We start from the raw sequence: 18,964 nt of genomic DNA on the forward strand, positions 1-18,964 counted from the left end.
CGTCGTTATGTGGCTCATGACTGTACTGTGATATGAAACAAGTGTATAATGCCTGAGAAAGGGCCTTTCCATCATGTTTTATCAATTTGAAATATGCTTTCAGATGAGGAGGTACCTTGCCTATAGTCAGTGTTCCAGGAAATGTTAGTGAGTAGTCAGATAATGATTAGTCGATTAGTTAGTGATTAGTCGGTAAATATGTGTTAGTACTGGCTTGGGGAGAGTGAGAATTAGATCTGTGACTGCCAAGAACTGTCCAGGGCATTGGTCTAGAATGTGTGGTTTGGAGTACTTCCAGAAGGGCGCTGTCCTTCAGAATTTGGCTGTGTGAGCCTTGGCCCTGCTCCCACCAGCTTTCCTGCAGACCACTCAGCTTCTTGGTGACTGTCCCTCACTTCTCAGTCTCCCAGCTTCCTGTCACTCACCACATACAAATGTTACTACCATCTAATATGTATATGACTTATTCTACACAACTGCTCATTTTCTACCTGAATTCCCTCCTTAACTATTTTTCATTTGCTTTCTGATTTACTTACCCAGTGCCTTTTCAAACCCAAATTGGTTTGTGTTTTTGGGACCTTGAAATACATTTTTCTCTAAATTATGAATATTTGATGCACTGGACTAATATACACATAATATGAATTTTATTCTCACTTACCTGTGATGCCCAGTAATATTCTCAGCTTCCATTTGTTGCTGAAGTTTGTGTTTCTGGCTGTAAAATATTATTTATTCTCATATATATCAGAGGTTTTTATGATTTTTCTCTTCTCTTTTCTCTCCCCTGGGGAGTCCCTTCCCCTTTCCATAAACTGTGGCCCCCGTGTGGCTGTGCCCGTGTCTCCTCACCCCGCAGGGTTCTATGGCCTGGATGAGTCTGACCTGGACAAGGTCTTCCACCTGCCCACCACCACGTTCATCGGGGGCCAGGAGTCGGCGCTTCCTCTGCGCGAGATCATCCGGCGGCTGGAGGTAAAGAAACGCAAGCTCAGTTTCCAGGAAAATTTAGTGGGCTTGCTAAAAGCCTGTGTTGGCAGGAGGCCCACGGATTAGGTTGTTTTTTTCTTGGTTCTGTATTTTTAAAAATTTAGGGGAAAGAGAAGAGAACTTTCTTGCTATTTTGTAGATAGAAATCCATGGTCTTGTTGTTTTTTGTTTTTTGTTTGTAAAGATTTTATTTTTCCTTTTTCTCCCAAAGCCCCCCGGTACATAGTTGTGTATTTTTAGTTGTGGGTTCTTCTAGTTGTGGCATGTGGGACGCTGCCTCGGCCTGGCTTGATGAGTGGTGCCATGTCTGCACCCGGGATTCGAACTGGCAAAACCCTGGGCCACCGAAGCAGAGCACGCGAACTTAACCACTCGGCAACAGGGCCAGCCCCTGAAATCCGTGTTTTTACAATCAGCCATACAAAAGAGAAAACATTTCTCTGCATTCCAATCCCAGTGGAAATTTATTTCAGATATGTGAGGTCCCCAGCTTGGACTAGCTGCCAGGGTGCCCAGACATAGGTCTGCGTGCTTGCTCATCCTCTCTGCCCCTCCATTCCCCATATCCTTCTAGAGTTTTCTTTCTTCTCCTCCTCCTCTCTGGACTTAGTCAACACTAGCCTGCCAGGGCCCTCCTCCACACACGCCTGCACAGCAGCTGTGTGTCAGCATCTCAGCTTGGGGCTCCCTTCCTTCATCACTTCTAGGCTTGTGGGGAAAGGAAAGTGTGGAAACCTGGTGACCTAGTGCCAACATCAAGAGGGAGTAGACACTGGGGGAGTGGGCATCAGGGAGGGGTGGGCAGGGTCAGCAGAGGGGATTGACCTTTCCCTGGTTTGCAGCCAGCCTCACCACCTTGACTGTAATATCTGGACCTGCTCTGTCCAAACAGTAGTCATTAGCCACATGTGACTGCTGAGCCCTGGAAATGTACTGAGTATCTGAATAACTTTTTAAATATTGACAAGATAATGTGTCAATATATTGGATCAAATACAATATGAGAATTAATTCATCTCTTTCTACTAGAAAACTTTAAATTACATGTGTGACTCACGCCGTATTTCTGTTGAACAGTGCTGATGTAGGAGTTCTGCTATCGTCTAGACCCCAGAAACATCACCCCGTATAGATAAGTCATTTGTCAGACTTATAGCCTGAGGCTTGTGTGTCTCACCCCATTCACTCAGTTATTTCAGATTTATCTGTTTATCTGGAAAGTGGTGTGATTAAACTGGTCTGTACTAAGACATTAAACAAGTCTCCTTCACTTCACGCAGATGCTCGCCAGTGGGAGCTCAGCCCTCGTAGTTAAGCCCTCCTCTCTAATTGCAAAGCCTTCCAGGAGGATACTGTCCCCACAGCAAGCCACAGATGTCCCTCCTCCTCTTAGGTTCACCCTTCAGCACCTCTCCTTCCTGGAGTGCCCCCCGTGGTTACCTGTCTCTGAATCTTGAGTCCTAGAATTTGAAGGGAGCAGAGAGCCCCTGGCTCTCACTTTCAGCTATGCCAACACTGGAGCCCAGGCATAGGGCTCTTACTGTATGAGACAGTTGGACCTGGGCTCCAGGGGTCCCGGCCATAGCACCTCCTGTCCCCAGAGCGCCCCAGGTCCAGGGCTTTTCCAAGAGAGCCTCCAATTCTGGTTCTCCCAACTTAGAACACTCCATTCTCACAGTTTACAGATATTTGGGTAAACTTGCCTGTGGATGGCGCGTTACTTACACTTATATATGATTTGGGCGTGCACTAGATTGCTGCTGGGATCTAAGCTTAAAGCGTTTTGTTGGTCCTACAACATAAGGAATAACTTGCAGCTCTTTGAAAACTTGAAGCAAGTGTGACTTTTCGGCTTCCTAACATTTGCCCTGCTAAAGGGAGAAGCTAAGAATCAGCCCCTAAAACTCACTGCCCATTTCTCCTGGGGATTAAGCCAACAGGGACCTGGCATCAGGTCCATGCCCACCACTGGAATCCCGGGAACATCCTCACCTTGTGCTGTGCCAGCCGGCTTTCATGCCTGGTGTGAAAACCAAAGAGGCTCTGGATGGAACTGCCAAGCACAACCCAGCGCTCATGAGTGCTTGCAGTGTGGCTACTGCGAAGACCTTTAAAGGCATTTTTCGGGGTGTCTAAAATCTGTTGCCATGCTGGGGCATTTCCTTCTTTAACTCCAGAGCTGATTCAGGGTTTGCTGTTGGCCCCTTGTTCTGACCCCAAGATGGCTGGCAGGTGGAGGAAGAAGAGGAGCCTTGGTCACTTGGCTCAGGAAGCCCATGGGCCCCTGCACAAGGCTGCCTGGCATGTTCCCAGGGAGGGGTTTCCAGAGAGCTGTCCACCCTGAGTCTTCGCTCTCCTCTGGCCTTCCTCTTCTCTCTCTTGCTCTCATTTCCTTTCCCACCAAGCTCCACCCATCTCTGGGCTCCTGCCTGTGCAGAGCTGGCCTGCACACTGCCCAGGTCGCCCTTGGTTTTCTGCAGGATGCACAGCTTCCTTCCCAGCAGTGAGGTGAGAGTGGTGGTGTGGGAAGTGCCTTCTCTGTTCAGGACCCTTTGCTTTGTAGTATGTCCAGTCATGCTTCTATAGGACCTGACATTCCCAATAGGAGTCAGGAATTAAAAGTGGAATTTGAGGGGCCAGCCCCATGGCATAGTGGTTCAGTTCAGTGTGCTCTGCTCCAGCATCCTGGGTTCAGATCCTGGGCACAGACCTACACCATTCATCAGCCATGCTGTGGCCGCAACCCACATATAAAGTAAAGGAAGATTGGCACAGATGTTAGCTCAGGGCTAATCTTCCTCAGCAAAAATAAAAGAGTTTAAAATCAAAAGCCTGTGACTTTTTTTTTTTTTAAAGATTGGCACCTGAGCTAACAACTATTGCCAATTTTCTTTTTTTTAATTCTTCTCCCCAAAGCCCCCCAGTACATACTTATATACTCTAGTTGCGAATGCCTCTGCTTGAGCTGTGTGGGACGCCGCCTCAGCCTGGCTTGATGAGAGGTGCCGTGTCCACACCCAGGATCCGAACCGGTGAAACCCTCGGCTGCCAAAGCTGAGAGCGTGAACTTAACCTCTCGGCCACGGGGGCCGGCCCCAAAAGCCTGTGACTCTTAAGTAGCCATTGAGCCGTGTTATCCCCTGGCAGCATGGGGCCTGCCTTTCTCACGGTGCTGGGCAGAGTCTGATCTTATTCCCCAGCTGGCACATCTGTGCTCCTGCCATGAAGGGCTCATGCCTTGGTTCACCGGTTCTCCCTGTCCTCCCTGCTCATTGGGCTGTGCACCCTGAGTCCCTGGAGGCAGTGTTGGGAGTAAGAGGAGGTAGCTGGCCCAGGCCTGGTGCTGTGCTCCGTCTCTGCCCCGGTCACAGCTAGCTCTGGTGTGCTTGAAAGGGAGGCCACCTGTCCCCCCTAGCCTTCTGGGTGAACATCCCCTTGGTTGTGTGTGTCTGTGTGTGTGTGAAACAGATGGCCTACTGTCAGCACATTGGGGTGGAGTTCATGTTCATCAACGACCTGGAGCAGTGCCAGTGGATCCGGCAGAAATTTGAGACGCCCGGGATCATGCAGTTCACCAATGAGGAGAAGCGGACCCTGCTGGCCAGGCTCGTGCGGTCCACCAGGTGTGGGGCTGTGCTCAGGGTGGGGTGTGGAACATGCTGGTCCTATCTGTGTGGCTTGGCCTGTCGACCGGAGTAGGGTGTGGCTGCAGCCCTATGTGAGTGGCATTGACCCTGCAGACATAGTTCTTTAAGGTGGCTTGGTTCCCATCCAGGTTTGAGGAGTTCCTGCAGCGGAAGTGGTCGTCCGAGAAGCGCTTTGGTCTGGAAGGCTGCGAGGTGCTGATCCCTGCTCTGAAGACCATCATCGACAAGTCAAGTGAGAATGGAGTGGACTACGTGATCATGGGGATGCCCCACAGGTAACTGCCTGGCCCTACCTGGCAGCCTTGCACACAAAGCATGGGGCAGGGCACTGAGCAAGCAGTGAATGGAGCTGGCCTGGCACATAGTTGCACCCCTGCCCCAGGATGACTGTCACCACAGCGTCCCCCTCAATCTGCAGTCACTGCCACCCCGAAGGCCACAAATGGCTTCACACAGGTGTCTTGGTCTTGTGCTGAGTCTTATAAAAATTAAACCTGAATGCCCTTGTAGGGGTCACAGCAGAGGGAGGTTAACGTGGAGGAAAGGCTGCTTGGTGACATGGAGAGGAGGCCACAGCTTGGGGGAGGCTGCAGAGGGCAAGGACGAGCAGAGGCTGGGTGTCCCACGTCAGCTGTGGTCTCAGCTCTTCTCGACTGCAACCCGAGGCACTGCTGTGTCCTGCGAGGCAAGGAGCAGGTGGAACAGCCTTACTTGCTGCCTAGGGCGCCACGTTTGGGCCCTGCTCACCTCCCATGTGTCCCAGGGGGCGGCTGAACGTGCTTGCGAACGTCATCAGGAAGGAGCTGGAGCAGATTTTCTGTCAGTTCGATTCAAAACTGGAGGCAGCTGACGAGGTGAGGCACCTGATTTCTTTTAGAAACTTGCAGCATGGCTCCAACCCACACGAGACCCCCCTGGTTCCACTTTTTTCTTGGGAAAGACTTACCAGAGGCTGAGATCTTCCATACCATTCCCAAAGGAGGTGGCCAGTGGCCGTCCTCTCAGAGAAAAGAAGGTTGGCCACCAGGTCAGGGGCCTGGCAACCCCCACAGTCTTCCCTGTTGTGGGCAAGGACCTGCACCTCTGGCCAAAGGACCGTCTCTCTGTGCTCTGGGCGGGAGACGTCCTGGGACAAACCTTTCCCACCCTTTCGGGAATGGGGATTCTCGGAGTAGAAGTAACAAAGAACAGGGCTGTCGTGTCCCACCCAGGATAAAGACTCAGTGTTTGTGCTGTCAGGGTTCTGGGGACGTGAAATACCACCTGGGCATGTATCACCGGCGGATCAACCGTGTGACCGACAGGAACATCACCCTGTCTCTGGTGGCGAACCCTTCCCACCTCGAGGCTGCCGACCCCGTGGTGATGGGCAAGACAAAAGCCGAGCAGTTTTACTGTGGGGACACAGAGGGGAAGAAGGTAAGGCCACAGGGGCCAGACAGTCCAGGGCGGGCTCACAACCCTGGGCACATCTCAGACCTCACGTTTCTGGAATTTAACAAAATACTCTGAACAGACTTTGAAAGTGTAGCAGTAGTATAGTACTCCTGCTCACAGCTAGGCTGTCTCCCACGTTATGACCCCCAGAGCTGGGTGAGGAGTGGTTTACCTTCATCAACATCATAGCTGTCGAGAAGCCAGTCTTGCAAACTAGCATAATAGACAAAGAGGCATTTTCACTAAACTGGAGGAGAGAGTCTTCAGGAAAAGGTGCGGGTAAGCCTGAAAGAGGAATCGTAAAACTGACAGATGTGAGGAGAGAGGGTCACGTTGATACCAGGGTGGCACCATTTATAGCTGGAACACAGCTCGTGGTCCTGGTGGCCCTGGTGCCAGCATTATCCAGGGGTGTGGTGGTGAATGCTGAATATTGGTTGGCCAGCCTGGTTGTGTATGGAAATCCTCAATGGATTCTAACTGTTTGTCCTGTTTAATCTCAAGATAGAAGTCGGTCTGTGACAAATTGTATCATTGTTATTACTTAACGATGACCTCAGAGCCAAGCAATCAGAAAATCGAGTGTTTATAAATGTCTGCATGTGTGTTCTGGGGAGTATCCAGTCAGTGTCACCACCTGCTCCCAAGCATCTCTTGTTCTTTCTAGAAATAAGGTCATAGGTAAGGAAGCTAATGGAACATGCACAGTGGGACACAAGTGAACTGGTCAGGAGCTTCAGAAGAGGGATATGTCACTGTGCACTGGAATTGGAAGTGGAGTGAAAGACAGTCAAACCTCATTGACAGAGCAGGCAGGTGTTATATTTAATTGAAGAAACAGCAGGATTGAGGTAGGCAGGATGGAAAGAATGTTCTCTGGAGATGAGAGATGAGGCAAAGATAGAGGTGGGTTGGAGGGCAGAGTGGGGAAGAGGCTGGGGTGGGGATGCCCTGGAGAGGGTCACACCTTTTAGAGATGAAACCAAGTATGTTCACTGGGTTCTGTAACGTTAAATACTGTAAGTCTACTAGTAGTATGCTTGGAGAATGAGAAGAAGAGAAATTGCCATCGGGGTGATGGGGTCCGGGCCAGGGGTGGCATTGGGAACAGGAAGTGGCTCCTGCGTTGATGGACACCCACCATAGAGAAAGAATGTGGCCGTGGGAGGATGTTGGGACGTGGAGGTTACTCCTATGGGCTTGGGGGCCTGCACAGTGCCACAGAAGCTCCAAGTAGATGGAAAAGGGCCTCCTGTGCAGCCCCTAAGACCACCAGTGACACAGAGGCTGGATAAGCGTAGGGAGGAGACCAGCATCGCTGACTAGTGCCTCTAGCATCTCCACTTTCCTTGGCAGAACATTTGCGGCCGCATAGGGGAACAAGAGCACAGAAAACTTTGTGTGACATCCACATTCATAAATTACAGACTAAAAGCCACTCAAGCCGTGCTCACTTGGAATGCTGGAAATGTGCCGAAAAGGAATGAAATCACTAGAGAGAAGCAGTGGAGGACATTTAAAATGCTTCAAATGATTGGACGAATTGTTCCTGTCATGAGATGTGAGGCTGGGGAGGCTGGTTAGCCCTGGGTGGTGGCCAGGCACTTGTTCTGGAGCATGTGCCCTTGCCCAGTGCAGACAACCCATTGCTCAAGACCCCCAGCCCACAGCTCTCTCGGAGCCACCCGACCCCTGCCCATGCTCAGCACCGGGTCCAGACTCCACCAGTGCTTCACACCTACTCTCCTTGCTACTCTTCCAAAAAGCCCCAGGCAATTATCTGATTTCTCTTAAATCCAGAATTCAAGGAGCAGGAGTATGTGTTACGTAGTCTTCAGCATTTAAGAAAAACTACATGATTTCTGTAACTGTGGCTGAGGTGTTCCATAACCTGGTGCAAAACTGAACCCGACCCGATTTGGCTTAGGGCTGATGTGGGTTTTGGAGTATCTGTGTGGGAAAGCAGCTCCCCAGTACACAGGGTGACCTGCCACGAATGGAGCTGCTCCTCCCAAGGTCCAGATCAGGCCACTGGGGCTCCGTCAGACGCAAGGAGCGCAGGGTGGCAATTGCAACAGCCAGCACCATGCCAAGAGAACCACAGGAATAGCCATGCAGCTTGACCCTGCGTGAGTACGGCTTCACCAGAAGATCAAGAGAATTACCTCTATGAGAGGGGGGACTAGGCCTGAGGTGTGCCGATGGAGAAGGCCAAGGTCGTACAAGAGGCTCTGCAGGAAGAAACACGCTTGAAGGCCATCAACACGAAAGTCTCCCAGTGACTTTCCCACCCAGCAGGGTGCCCATCTGGGACCTGGCAAAGCTGCACTCGTCTAAGGAGGTCCATGTGCAAACCCAACACTGTGTCCACCATCCACCTGAGCTCATGAGCATCCCTGCGTCCACCAAAACAGGACATGTGGAGTTCTGTTAAAATCTAGATTTTGTCCCTGAAAAGTACATTGTGGACCTTCTTTTCCTGGTGTGGAGGGCTCAGTGTGCTGAGGATCAGGGTGGTGATGGGAGCTAGGGAGGCCCAGGACATACAGCAAGCGGGGTGGATGGGGTACTGAGCCAGCCTTGCTTTCCTGGTGGGAGGGTCATGTGTGGCACGTTCAGAGGTGGTGGGCATCGGCCCTGCAGCAGACGGCAGGATGACCAGTGTGCAGATGTGGAGCAGACATACCCAGCTGCTAGCAAGTGAAAGTCTGGGGAGGCTGAGGGGTCTTTGTGCTCTCCTGCCACTTTCTTTCTAAGTTTGAAATGGTCTCAAAAAACATAATTTTTGAAAAGCATATTCTGACTTAATCTCCAGAGCACCTTGTGGACGTGGTGGTCAGGACCGTGTTGAATTTGGAGTCTCCTTTGTGTGTCTGCAGGTCATGTCCATCCTTCTGCATGGGGACGCCGCGTTTGCTGGCCAGGGCATCGTGTATGAGACCTTCCACCTGAGCGACCTCCCTTCCTACACGACTCATGGCACCGTGCACGTGGTTGTCAACAACCAGGTAACCCAGGCCCTGGGCTCCGAGCCCTGGGCAGGCTCCAGGGTCTTTGTGGCGGAGGAGTTTCTGATCAGGTTTCTGATCAGACTTTCTCCTGAGGGTTCTATGCTCACATCAGTCTTACTCAGAATGACATCTCTTAGTTATTTAGAACCTTTGTTGTTTTCTGATTATAAAAATATGTCTATTATAAAAAATTGGGACAGCACAGAAAACTTTTTTTTAAAGTGAAGAGATTTTAATTACACTATTTAAGATAGTGATGTTATTTTAGAATATTTTCTTCTAGACCCACAAACATACAACTAGCTTTTCTTTTTTAGGAAACTGGGGTTCAGTATACACGGTTTTATATCCATTTCTTTTTTACCACATTATTTTCTCATGTTATTATGTACTCTTAAAATATTAATTTTAATGGAAATATCCATTATAAGTTTTTTCATAAAATATACATTGTCATGTCGTTAGACTTTTAGGATAGTCATTTTTCACTGTTTGAAATAATGCTGTGATGAACATTGTGACTATTTCTGCCCAACTCCGATACGTATCACTGTTACAGCTGTTGCTTCCTCCACCAGCCATATCCGAGGATGCGTCTCCCCAACTCATGTGAACTTTCTTATAACATATATTTGAGTGCCTCTCACTACAGGCACCATGCTAGGTACCAGGCAGAGAAAGGGCGAGCTCCCCACCCTCATGGAACTTCTAGTTCAGTGCAGGAGCAGGGGACCTACCAGGTGTGGGCTTAGTCAGCAGATGTTTCTCTGAGGGTTGACCTTTAAGTGGAGATCAACGGTGAAGTAGGCAAGTGTTGGGGAGCAGTGGATCAAGGCAGGGAAAGGGTCCCTGGGTCCAAGGAAGGGGATGAAGCCATCACAACTGAAGTTTGGTTAGTGCAAGAGAGAGCAGACAGTGGCCAGCTTCTGCAAGGCCCCCAAGGAAAGGACTCTTACTCCAGATGCACTGGCAGGCCACTGGAGGAACGGAAGCAAGGATGTGACAAGATACGGTCTGATTTATAAACATGATTTGTTGCTACATGCAGAATGAGTTAGAGGAGGACAGAGAAACAGTTGCAGCTGCCCCAGCAAGGAATAGAGAGGAAGAGGGGAAAGTTTAAACTTTAAGGTAAGTGGTCGGTATGTAGTACAGGCTGAGGAGCACAAAATGTCAAAGGTCAGACACAAAAAGAGACGAGGAATGTTACCAAGTATGAATATAACACACAATATGATAACAACTACTGTTTATTAAGTGCCTGCTATGTGTCAGACACTGAATTAGGCTCTTCGTGTGCATTAACTTAGTCCCTACTGTCGTTACCCTGCAGAGGGCGGTGTCATCCCATTGTACAGAAGAGAAAACTGAGCAGAGTGAATAGTTGGCTTGAGAGCCAATATTTGATCTGCTTTCTTTCAAAGAACAGTATTAGGAAGAATTTTTTTAAAATGCCAAGGGAAAGAAAGGTCTAAAAAACCCATCATTGAACTGTGTTTTAAATAGGTGACCAAGAACAGTGGACTCACTCCTTGTGAGTAGGGGCTGAAATGTCAACAGGAGAATGGTCTTCAATCTGGAGAAAGTACAGCAAAGATCATTCACAGGGACTGGAAGCCCAAGACACAGGATAGTTTTTTAAAAAAGAAAAATACTTTTCCGTGAGTAGTCCCCAAACTTACGTGAATTCCATCCCAGGAGATTTAAAATGATAATTTACTCAGATGGCAGAACCTACTTGGTAATCTCTTATGGATCTTGGAAATAGGAAAGGTACCAAAGACTTTTAAATGTTTGTTTTAAGGAATAAAAAGGATAGATTCTGTTCCCTGGAAGAGGATCTGAATAGATTCTCGGCCTAGATGAGAGCCCTTCCCTGTCATGGAATGCCACCCAGGCCCTTGGTCAAGTCTTTCATTACATCTTTGTGCACACGGTTGAAAAATATGATATGGACAGTGGTGTAGCCGTGTCTTCTTAGCTAATTTCAGCACGCCTCCTGGAGAGCTCTGCTTAATGGGTCGGTGGCAGCAGCACGCAGTTCTCCCTGCAGCCCTGACAGGTTCAGCACTTTATGAGTGACAGGTGGAGAACAGAGAAAGCTGACGCAGAGCTTAGGAGAAGAGCTGTTGCACTTCGGAATCAGAATCGGATTCAGAACTCTTCAAGTTCAGAATGTTGAGGCACAATCAACAAGATTAAGTCTAGAGACAAGTATTAAATCAAACATTAGGGGCTGGCCTGGTGGAGCAGCAGTAAAGTGTGCACGTTCTACTTCGGCGGCCCCGGTTTCGCCAGTTCGGATCCCGGGTGCGGACATGGCACCGCTTGGCAAGCCATGCTGTGGTTAGGTGTCCCACATATAAAGTGGAGGAAGATGGGCTCAGATGTTAGCTCAGGGCCAGGCTTCCTCAGTAAAAAGAGGGGGATTGGCAACAGATGTTAGCTCAGGGCTAATCTTGCTCAAAAAAAAAATCTTTACTAGTTTTTTTATTATAATTTACATGTGGTAGAATGCACCTATTTTGCTGTGTAGTTCTCTGAGTTTTGACAAATGCTTATAGTCATGTAACCATCAAGATAGGAAAGTCTAATTACTCCAGAAAAGACTCTTTTTCAAACCCTATGATTTTGCCTTTTCCAGAATGTCTAATAAACGGAGACCTGCGGTCTGTGGCCTTTTGAGTCAGGCAGCTCCCCTTCAGCATGACCCACTTGGCATTCATCTGTGTTCTTGAGGGTGGCCATGGCTTGTTCCTTCAGTTGCTGCATAGCACTTGGTTGCATGGTTGTACCACAGTTTGTCCAGTCCCCATTAAAGGGAATTTGGATTCTTTTCAGCTTTTGGCAGTTAGAATTAAAGCCACTGTAAACATTCACATACAGATTTTGGTGTGTACATCAGTTTTTCTTTTCCTTTGTAAATACCTAGAAGTGGAATTACGGTGGATCATATATTAAGTGTATGTTATACTTTATAAAAAACTGCTGAACTATTTTCCAAGACGTCTGTACTATTTTGCAGTGAATGAGTTCCACTTGCTCCACGTCCTTGCTAGCTCAAAGTATTGTCAGTATTTTTGTATTTTAGCCATTCTGATAAGTCTGTAGTATCTCTTGTGGTTTACTCTGCATTTCCCTCAAGACGGAAGATGTTGAACACCTTTTCCTACACAAACCAGCCCTCACTGTATCTTCTTTGGTAAAGGATTTGATCAGTATTTTGCCCATTTGGTAGGGGAGGCTGTTTGCTTTATTGTTTGAGAGTTCTTATATATTCTGGATACAAGTCCCTTATCACAGATGTGTTTTACAAAGATTTTCTTCCACTCTGTGGCTTGTCTTCATTCTCCTACCAGTATCTTTCATGGAGCAAAAGCTTTTTATTTGATAAAGTCCAATTTATGAATTTTCTCTTTTATGGATCATATTTTTGGTTTGGATATAAGAAAACTTTGCCTTACCAAGATCACAAAGATTTTCCCCCGCCTTACTAGAAGTTTTATAATTTTATATTTAAGTCTATGATATATTTTGAGTTTTGAAGTTTTTTTCTTGCTTATCAGTGTCCAATTGTTCCAATACAATTTATTGAAAGGATTATCCTTTGTTGAAAATGAATTGTCCATGTATATGTGGGTCTATTCTGATTCTTTGTTCTTTTCCATTGATCTGTGTGTCTGTCCTTTTGCCAACATCACACTGTTTTGATACTGGAGATTTATTGTCAGTCATAAAATTGGGTTGTATGAGTCCTCCAACTTGGTTATCTTTCAAAATTGTTTTAGCTATTCTAAGTTGTTTGCTTTTTCATATAAATTTTAGAATCAGCTTGTCAGTTTGCACACAGAAAAAATAGTATTTTTTTTATGGACATTTGGATTGTTTCCACTTTCTGGCAATTGTGAATAATACTGCTGTGAACATTTGTGTGTAAGTTTTTGTGTGGACATATATTTTCATTTTTCTCAGGTACACGCCTGGGAGTAGATTTGCTGGGTCATGTGGTCTTTCTGTGTTTAACTTTTTTTGTTTTTTTTGAGTTCATAATAGTTTACATCAATGTGAGATTTCAGTTGTACATTATTTCTTTTCTTTTTTTTTTTTTTAAGACTTTAAAGGGCTGGCCCCATGGCCTAGTGGTTAAGTTCGCGCTCTCTGCTGCAGGCGGCCCAGTGTTTCATTGGTTCGAATCCTGGGTGCGGACATGGCACTGCTCGTCAAACCACGCTGAGGCAGCGTCCCACATGCCATGGCTAGAAGGACCCACAACAAAGAATATACAACTATGTACCGGGGGGCTTTGGGGAGAAAAAGGAAAAAAAGAAAATCTTTAAAAAAAGAAAAAAGACTTTATTTTTCCTCTTTCTCCCCAAAGCCCCCTGGTACATAGTTGTATATTTTTTAGTTGTGGGTCCTTCTAGTTGTGGCATGTGGGATGCCACCTCAGCATGGCCTGATGAGCAGTGCCACGTCCATGCCCAGGATCCAAACCGGTGAAACCCTGGGCCACCAAAGCAGAGCACGCAAACTTAACCACTTGGCCACGGGGCTGGCCCCCAGTTGTACATTGTTTCTTGACTATCACCACATAAGTGCTCCCCTTCACCCCCTGTGTCCCCCCAACCCCCTTCCCCTGGTAACCACTGACCTATTTTCTTTGTCTATGTGTTTATTCATATTCCACATATGAGTGAAATCATATGGTGTTTGTCTTTCTCAGTTTGGCTTATTTTGCTTAGCATAATTCCCTCCAGGTCCTTCTATGTTGTTGCAAATAGGATGAATTTATCTTTTTTTATAGCCAAGTAGTATTCCATTGTATATATATATATACCACATCTTCTTTATCCAATCCTCAGTCAGTGGGCACTTGGATAGTTTCCATGTCTTGGCTATTGTGAAAAGTGCTGCAATGAACATGGGGCGAATATGTTACTTTGGATTGTTGATTTCAAGTTGTTTGGATAGATACCCAGTAGTGGGATAGCTGGGTCATATGGTAGTTCTATTTTTAGTTTTTTGAGGAATCTCCATACTGTTTTCCACAGTGGCTGCACCAGTTTGCATTCCTACCAGCAGTGTCTGAAGGTTCCCTTTTCTCCACAGCATCTCCAACATTTGTTATTTTTGGTGGTGATGATTATAGCCATTTTAACAGACGTAAGGTAGTATCTTAGTGTAGTTCTGATTTGCATTTCCCTGATGATTAGTGATGTTGAACATCTTTTCATGTGTTTATTGGTCATCTGTGTATCTTCTTTGGAAAAATGTCTGTTCGTATCCTCTGCTCATTTACAAAAAAATAGTATTTGATTAGGAATGTGTTAAATCAATAGATTAGTTTGTGAAGAATCACAACCTTGACAATATTGAGTCTTCTAATCTGGGAGGACAGTAAATCTCTCCATATATTTAGATTTTCTTTTATTTCCTTCATAGGTAGTTTGTAGTTCTCAGCATACAGATCCTGCTCGATTGTTAGATTTATACGTAAATATTTCATTATTTTGAAACTATTGTAAATGGTACTTTTTTAAATTTTGATTTCCAATTATTTGTTAGTAGGATATAGAAATACAATTTATGTTTGTATTTTGTACGTTTTATTTTTTGTGTCCCACAACCTTACTAAATTCACCTTTAGTAGGTTTTTTGAGGATTCTTAGGAGTTTTCTTTATAGACAATCATGAGATCTCAAATAGAGATGGTCTTAGTTCTTCCTTTCCAAGCCTTGTATTTCTTTTTCTTACCTTATTGCCCTGGCTAGGACCTCAAGACAATGTTGAAATGGTGAGAATGGCCATCTTTCCTTGTTCCAACTTTAGGAAGAAAGCTTTCAGTCTTTGATTATTAAATATGGTGCTATCTGTAGGTTTTTGTAGAGGTCCTTTATCAAGCTAAGGAAGCTCCCTTCTCTTCCTAATTTGTGTACAGTACCATGAATGGATGTTGATTTTTGTCAAATGTTTTCTGTATCTATTGACATGATCATATGGTTTGCTAATGGTGAATTCTGTTAATTGATTTTTGAAAGTGGAATTCTCGTGTCTGTTCATGAAGGATGTCAGTCTGTAGTTTTCTTGTGATGTCTGTCTGGTTTGGGTATCAGGGGAATGCTGGCCTCATAAAATAAGTTGGGAAGTGTTTCCTTCTCTTCTATTTTCTGCAAGAGCTTGTGTAGGATTGATATATTTCCTCTGTAAGTGTTTGGTAGGATTTGCCAGTAAAACACTTCTGGGCCCAGAGTTTTCTTCATGGGAAGATTTTTTTCCCTTTGCCCTCAGTTTTCAGAAGTTCGACTATGATATGTCTTGACATGGATTTCTTTGGGTTTATTATGTTTGGGTTTGCTCACCCTTTTTTTTTTTTTTTTTTTTTTGACAGCTTGACTATCATTCACATACCACACAATTTGCCCACTTAAAGTCTACAATTCACTGGTTTTTAGTGTGTTCACACAGTGCTACTATCACCACAGTCAATTTTAGAACATTTTCATCATCTCAAGAAATTCTGTATCCTTTAGCTATCACAGCCCTATCCCCCCAGTCTCCCCAGCCCTAAGCAATCACTGATCTACTTTCCGTCTCTATAGGTTTACCTATTCTGGATATTTCATATTAATCAAATCATATAATACATGGTCCTTTGTGACTGGCCTCTTTCACTTTGTGTAATGTTTTCAAGGTTCACCCACATTGTAGCATGTCAGGTCTTCTATTTAGGATTCTATTACGTGGCCAAATATAATTTTATTTACCCATTTATCAGTTGAGGGACATTTGGATTGTTTCTGTTTTTTGGCTATTAAAAATAATGCAGCTGTGGGGCCAGCCCTGTGGCCGAGTCATTAAGTTCACGCACTCTGCTTCGGTGGCCCAGAGTTTCGCCGTTTTGGATCCTGGGTGTGGACCTAGCACCACTGATCAGGCCATATTGAGGCAGCATCCCACGTGCCACAACTAGAAAGACCCACAACTAAAAAGTATGTATATATACAACTGTGTGCTGGGGGGGTGGGGGGGGGCGGGTTGGGGAGAAGAAGGAGAAATGGAATCTTTTAAAAATAATGCTGCTGTGAACTTCCATGTACAAGTTTTTGTGTGGACACACATTTCTCTTGGATCTATACCTAAAAGTAGAATTGCTGGGTCACATGGTGACTCTATAGTTAACCTTTTGAGGAGCTGCCACACTATTCCCAAGCAGCTGTACCATTTTACAATCCCACCAGCAGTGGATGAGAATTTTAATTTTTTCACCTCTTCACTAACACTTGTTATTGTCTTTTTTTATTCTAGCCATCAAAATGGGTGTGTTTCATTGTAGTTTTGATTTACATTTCCCTGATGACTGATGATGTTAAGCATCTTTTCATGTGTTTATTGGCCATTTGTGTATCTTCTTTGGAGAAATCTTCAGATCCTTTGCCTATTTTTAAATTGGATTGTCTTTTTATTTGAAGAATTCTTTATATATATATCTTCTGGATACAATCCCTTCATCAGATATATGATTTGCAAATATTTTCTCCCATTCTGTGGGTTTTTCACTTTCTTGATGTTGTCTTTTGAAGCACAGAAATTGTTTTTGTTTGTTTTGTTTTGTTTTTACTCCTATATTTTCCTCTGAGAGCTTTATAGTTTTAGTTCTTACATCTGTGATCTATTTTGAGTTAACTTTTGTGTGTGGTGCAAGGAAGGGGCCCCACTTTATTCTTTTGCACATGGATACTTGTTCCTACATCATTTGTCGAAAAGACTATCTTTCTCCATTGACATGACTTGGCATCATTCAGCTTTTGTCAATCTGTAGATTTGTATCTTGACAAATTGGGGGAATTTTCAGACAGTCTTTTTTTTTTTTTTTAACTATCCTTACCCCTTTTGGTCATCCTGTACTCCCCCTCACCAGTAACCACCAATCTGTTATCTGTATCTATGAGCTTAAGCTTTTGTTGTTGTTGTTTTAGACTCCACAAACGAGATCGTACAGTATTTGTCTTTCTCTGTCTGACTTATTTTACTTAACATAATGATCTCAAGGTTCATCCACGTTGTTGCAAATGGCAGGATTTCCTTCTTTTTTATGGCTGAATACTATTCCATTATGTATATATGCAACAATTTCTTTATCCATTCATCCATTGGTGGACACTTAGATTGTTTCCTCAGTCTTGTCTAGGCTATTGCAAACAACGCTGCGTGAACATGGGGGCACAGATATCTTTAAGAGTTAGTGTGTTTGTTTTCTTCAGATAAATACTCAGAATTGGAATAGCTGGATCATATGGTAGTTCTATTTTTAATTTTTTGAGGAACCTCCATCCTGTTTCCCATAGTGGCTGCACCAATTTACATTCCCACCAACAGTGCACAAGAGTTCCCTTTTTTCCACATCCTCACCACTACTTGTTATCTCTTGTCTTTTTGTTGACAGCCATTCTAACAGGTGTGAGGTGGTAGCTCATTGTGGTTTTGATTTGCATTTCCCTGATGATTAGTGGTGCTGAACATCTTTTCATGTACCTGTTGGCAATTTGTATGTCTTTTTCAGAAAAATGTCTATTCAGGTCCTCTGCCCATTTTTTAATTGGATTGTTTAGTTTTTTGCTATTGAGTTGTATAAGTTCTATGTGTATTTTACATATTAACCCCTTATCAGATACATAACTTGCAGATATTTTCTCCTGTCCTGTAAGTTGCCTTTTCGTTTTGTTGATGGTTTCTCTTGCTGTGCAGAAGCTTTTTAGTTTGATGTACTCCCACTTGTTTATTTTTGCTTTTGTTGCCTTTGCTTTTGGTGTCAAATACAGAAAATCATTGCCAAGACTGATGTCAAGGAGCTTTACCACTTGTGTTTTCTTCTAGAAGTTTTATGGTTTCAGGTCTTATGTTCAAGTCTTTATTCCATTTTTTGTTAATTTTTGTGTATGGTGTAAGATAGTGGTCTGATTTCATTCTTTGCACATGGCTGTCTGGTTTTCCCAGCACCATTAATTGAAGAGACTATCCTTTCCCCATTGTATATACTTGGCTCCTTTGTCATAAAGTAATTGACCATACATGCATGGGTTTATTTCTGGGCTCTTTCTTCTGTTCCATTGATCTGTGTGTCTGTTTCTATGCCAACATCATACTGTTTTGATTACTGTAGCTTTTTAATGAAGTTTGAAATCGGGGAACATGGTGCCTCCAGCTTCGTTCTTCTTTCTCAAGATTGCTTTGGCTATTCAGTGGCTTTTCTGGTTCCATACAAATTTTGTTCTATTTCTGTGAAAAATGCCATTGGAATTTTGATGGGGATTGCATTAAATCTGTGGATTGCTTTGGGTAGTATGGACGTTTTAACAATATTAACTCTTCCAATCATGAGCATGGAATGTCTTTCTATCTATTTGTGTCTTCTTCAGTTTCCTTCATCAGTGTCTTGTGGTTTTCAGTGTACAAGTCTCTCATCTCGTTGGTTAGATTTATTCTACTGACCTTGTTTCTTATTTCAGATATTATTTATGCAGCCCCATCCTCTCTCTCCTCCTAGGACCCCAATGACACAAATGTTAGACCTTTTGTTATGGTCCCACAGGTCCCCAAGGCTGTGTTCATGTTTGTTTTTTTCAGTCTCTTCATTTATTTAGATTGGGTAATTTCTATCTTTAAGTTCACTGATTCTTTACTTTCTCGCCTCCATTCTGCTGTAGAGCACCTCCATTCAGTTGTTTTCCCCAGTTTTTTATTTTTTATTTGTAAAATTTCCATTTGGTTCTTTTTAGATCTTTGTCTTTGCTGAGAGTTTGTTTTTTCATGTGTTTCAGACATGTTCATAGTTTTCACTGAAGCATTCTTACAATGGCTGCCTTAAAGTCTTTGTCA

The 18,964-nt window shown here is 44.7% G+C and overlaps 1 protein-coding gene across 9 annotated transcripts in view; it reads left to right on the top strand.

Moving 5' to 3' along the window:
• Positions 1 to 18,964, top strand: part of OGDH (oxoglutarate dehydrogenase) — a 79,821-nt gene that overhangs the window by 46,142 nt on the left and 14,715 nt on the right. For all 9 annotated transcript variants that reach the window (XM_070617262.1, XM_008526258.2, XM_070617264.1 and 6 more), the window contains 6 exons: positions 863 to 978; positions 4,462 to 4,616; positions 4,769 to 4,915; positions 5,404 to 5,494; positions 5,880 to 6,059; positions 8,957 to 9,085. In XM_070617262.1, coding sequence (XP_070473363.1) covers positions 863 to 978; positions 4,462 to 4,616; positions 4,769 to 4,915; positions 5,404 to 5,494; positions 5,880 to 6,059; positions 8,957 to 9,085 — 818 coding nt within the window. The remainder of the gene's footprint in view (positions 1 to 862; positions 979 to 4,461; positions 4,617 to 4,768; positions 4,916 to 5,403; positions 5,495 to 5,879; positions 6,060 to 8,956; positions 9,086 to 18,964) is intronic.

Source organism: Equus przewalskii, chromosome 4, assembly GCF_037783145.1.
Source record: "Equus przewalskii isolate Varuska chromosome 4, EquPr2, whole genome shotgun sequence".
NCBI lineage: Eukaryota > Metazoa > Chordata > Mammalia > Perissodactyla > Equidae > Equus > Equus przewalskii.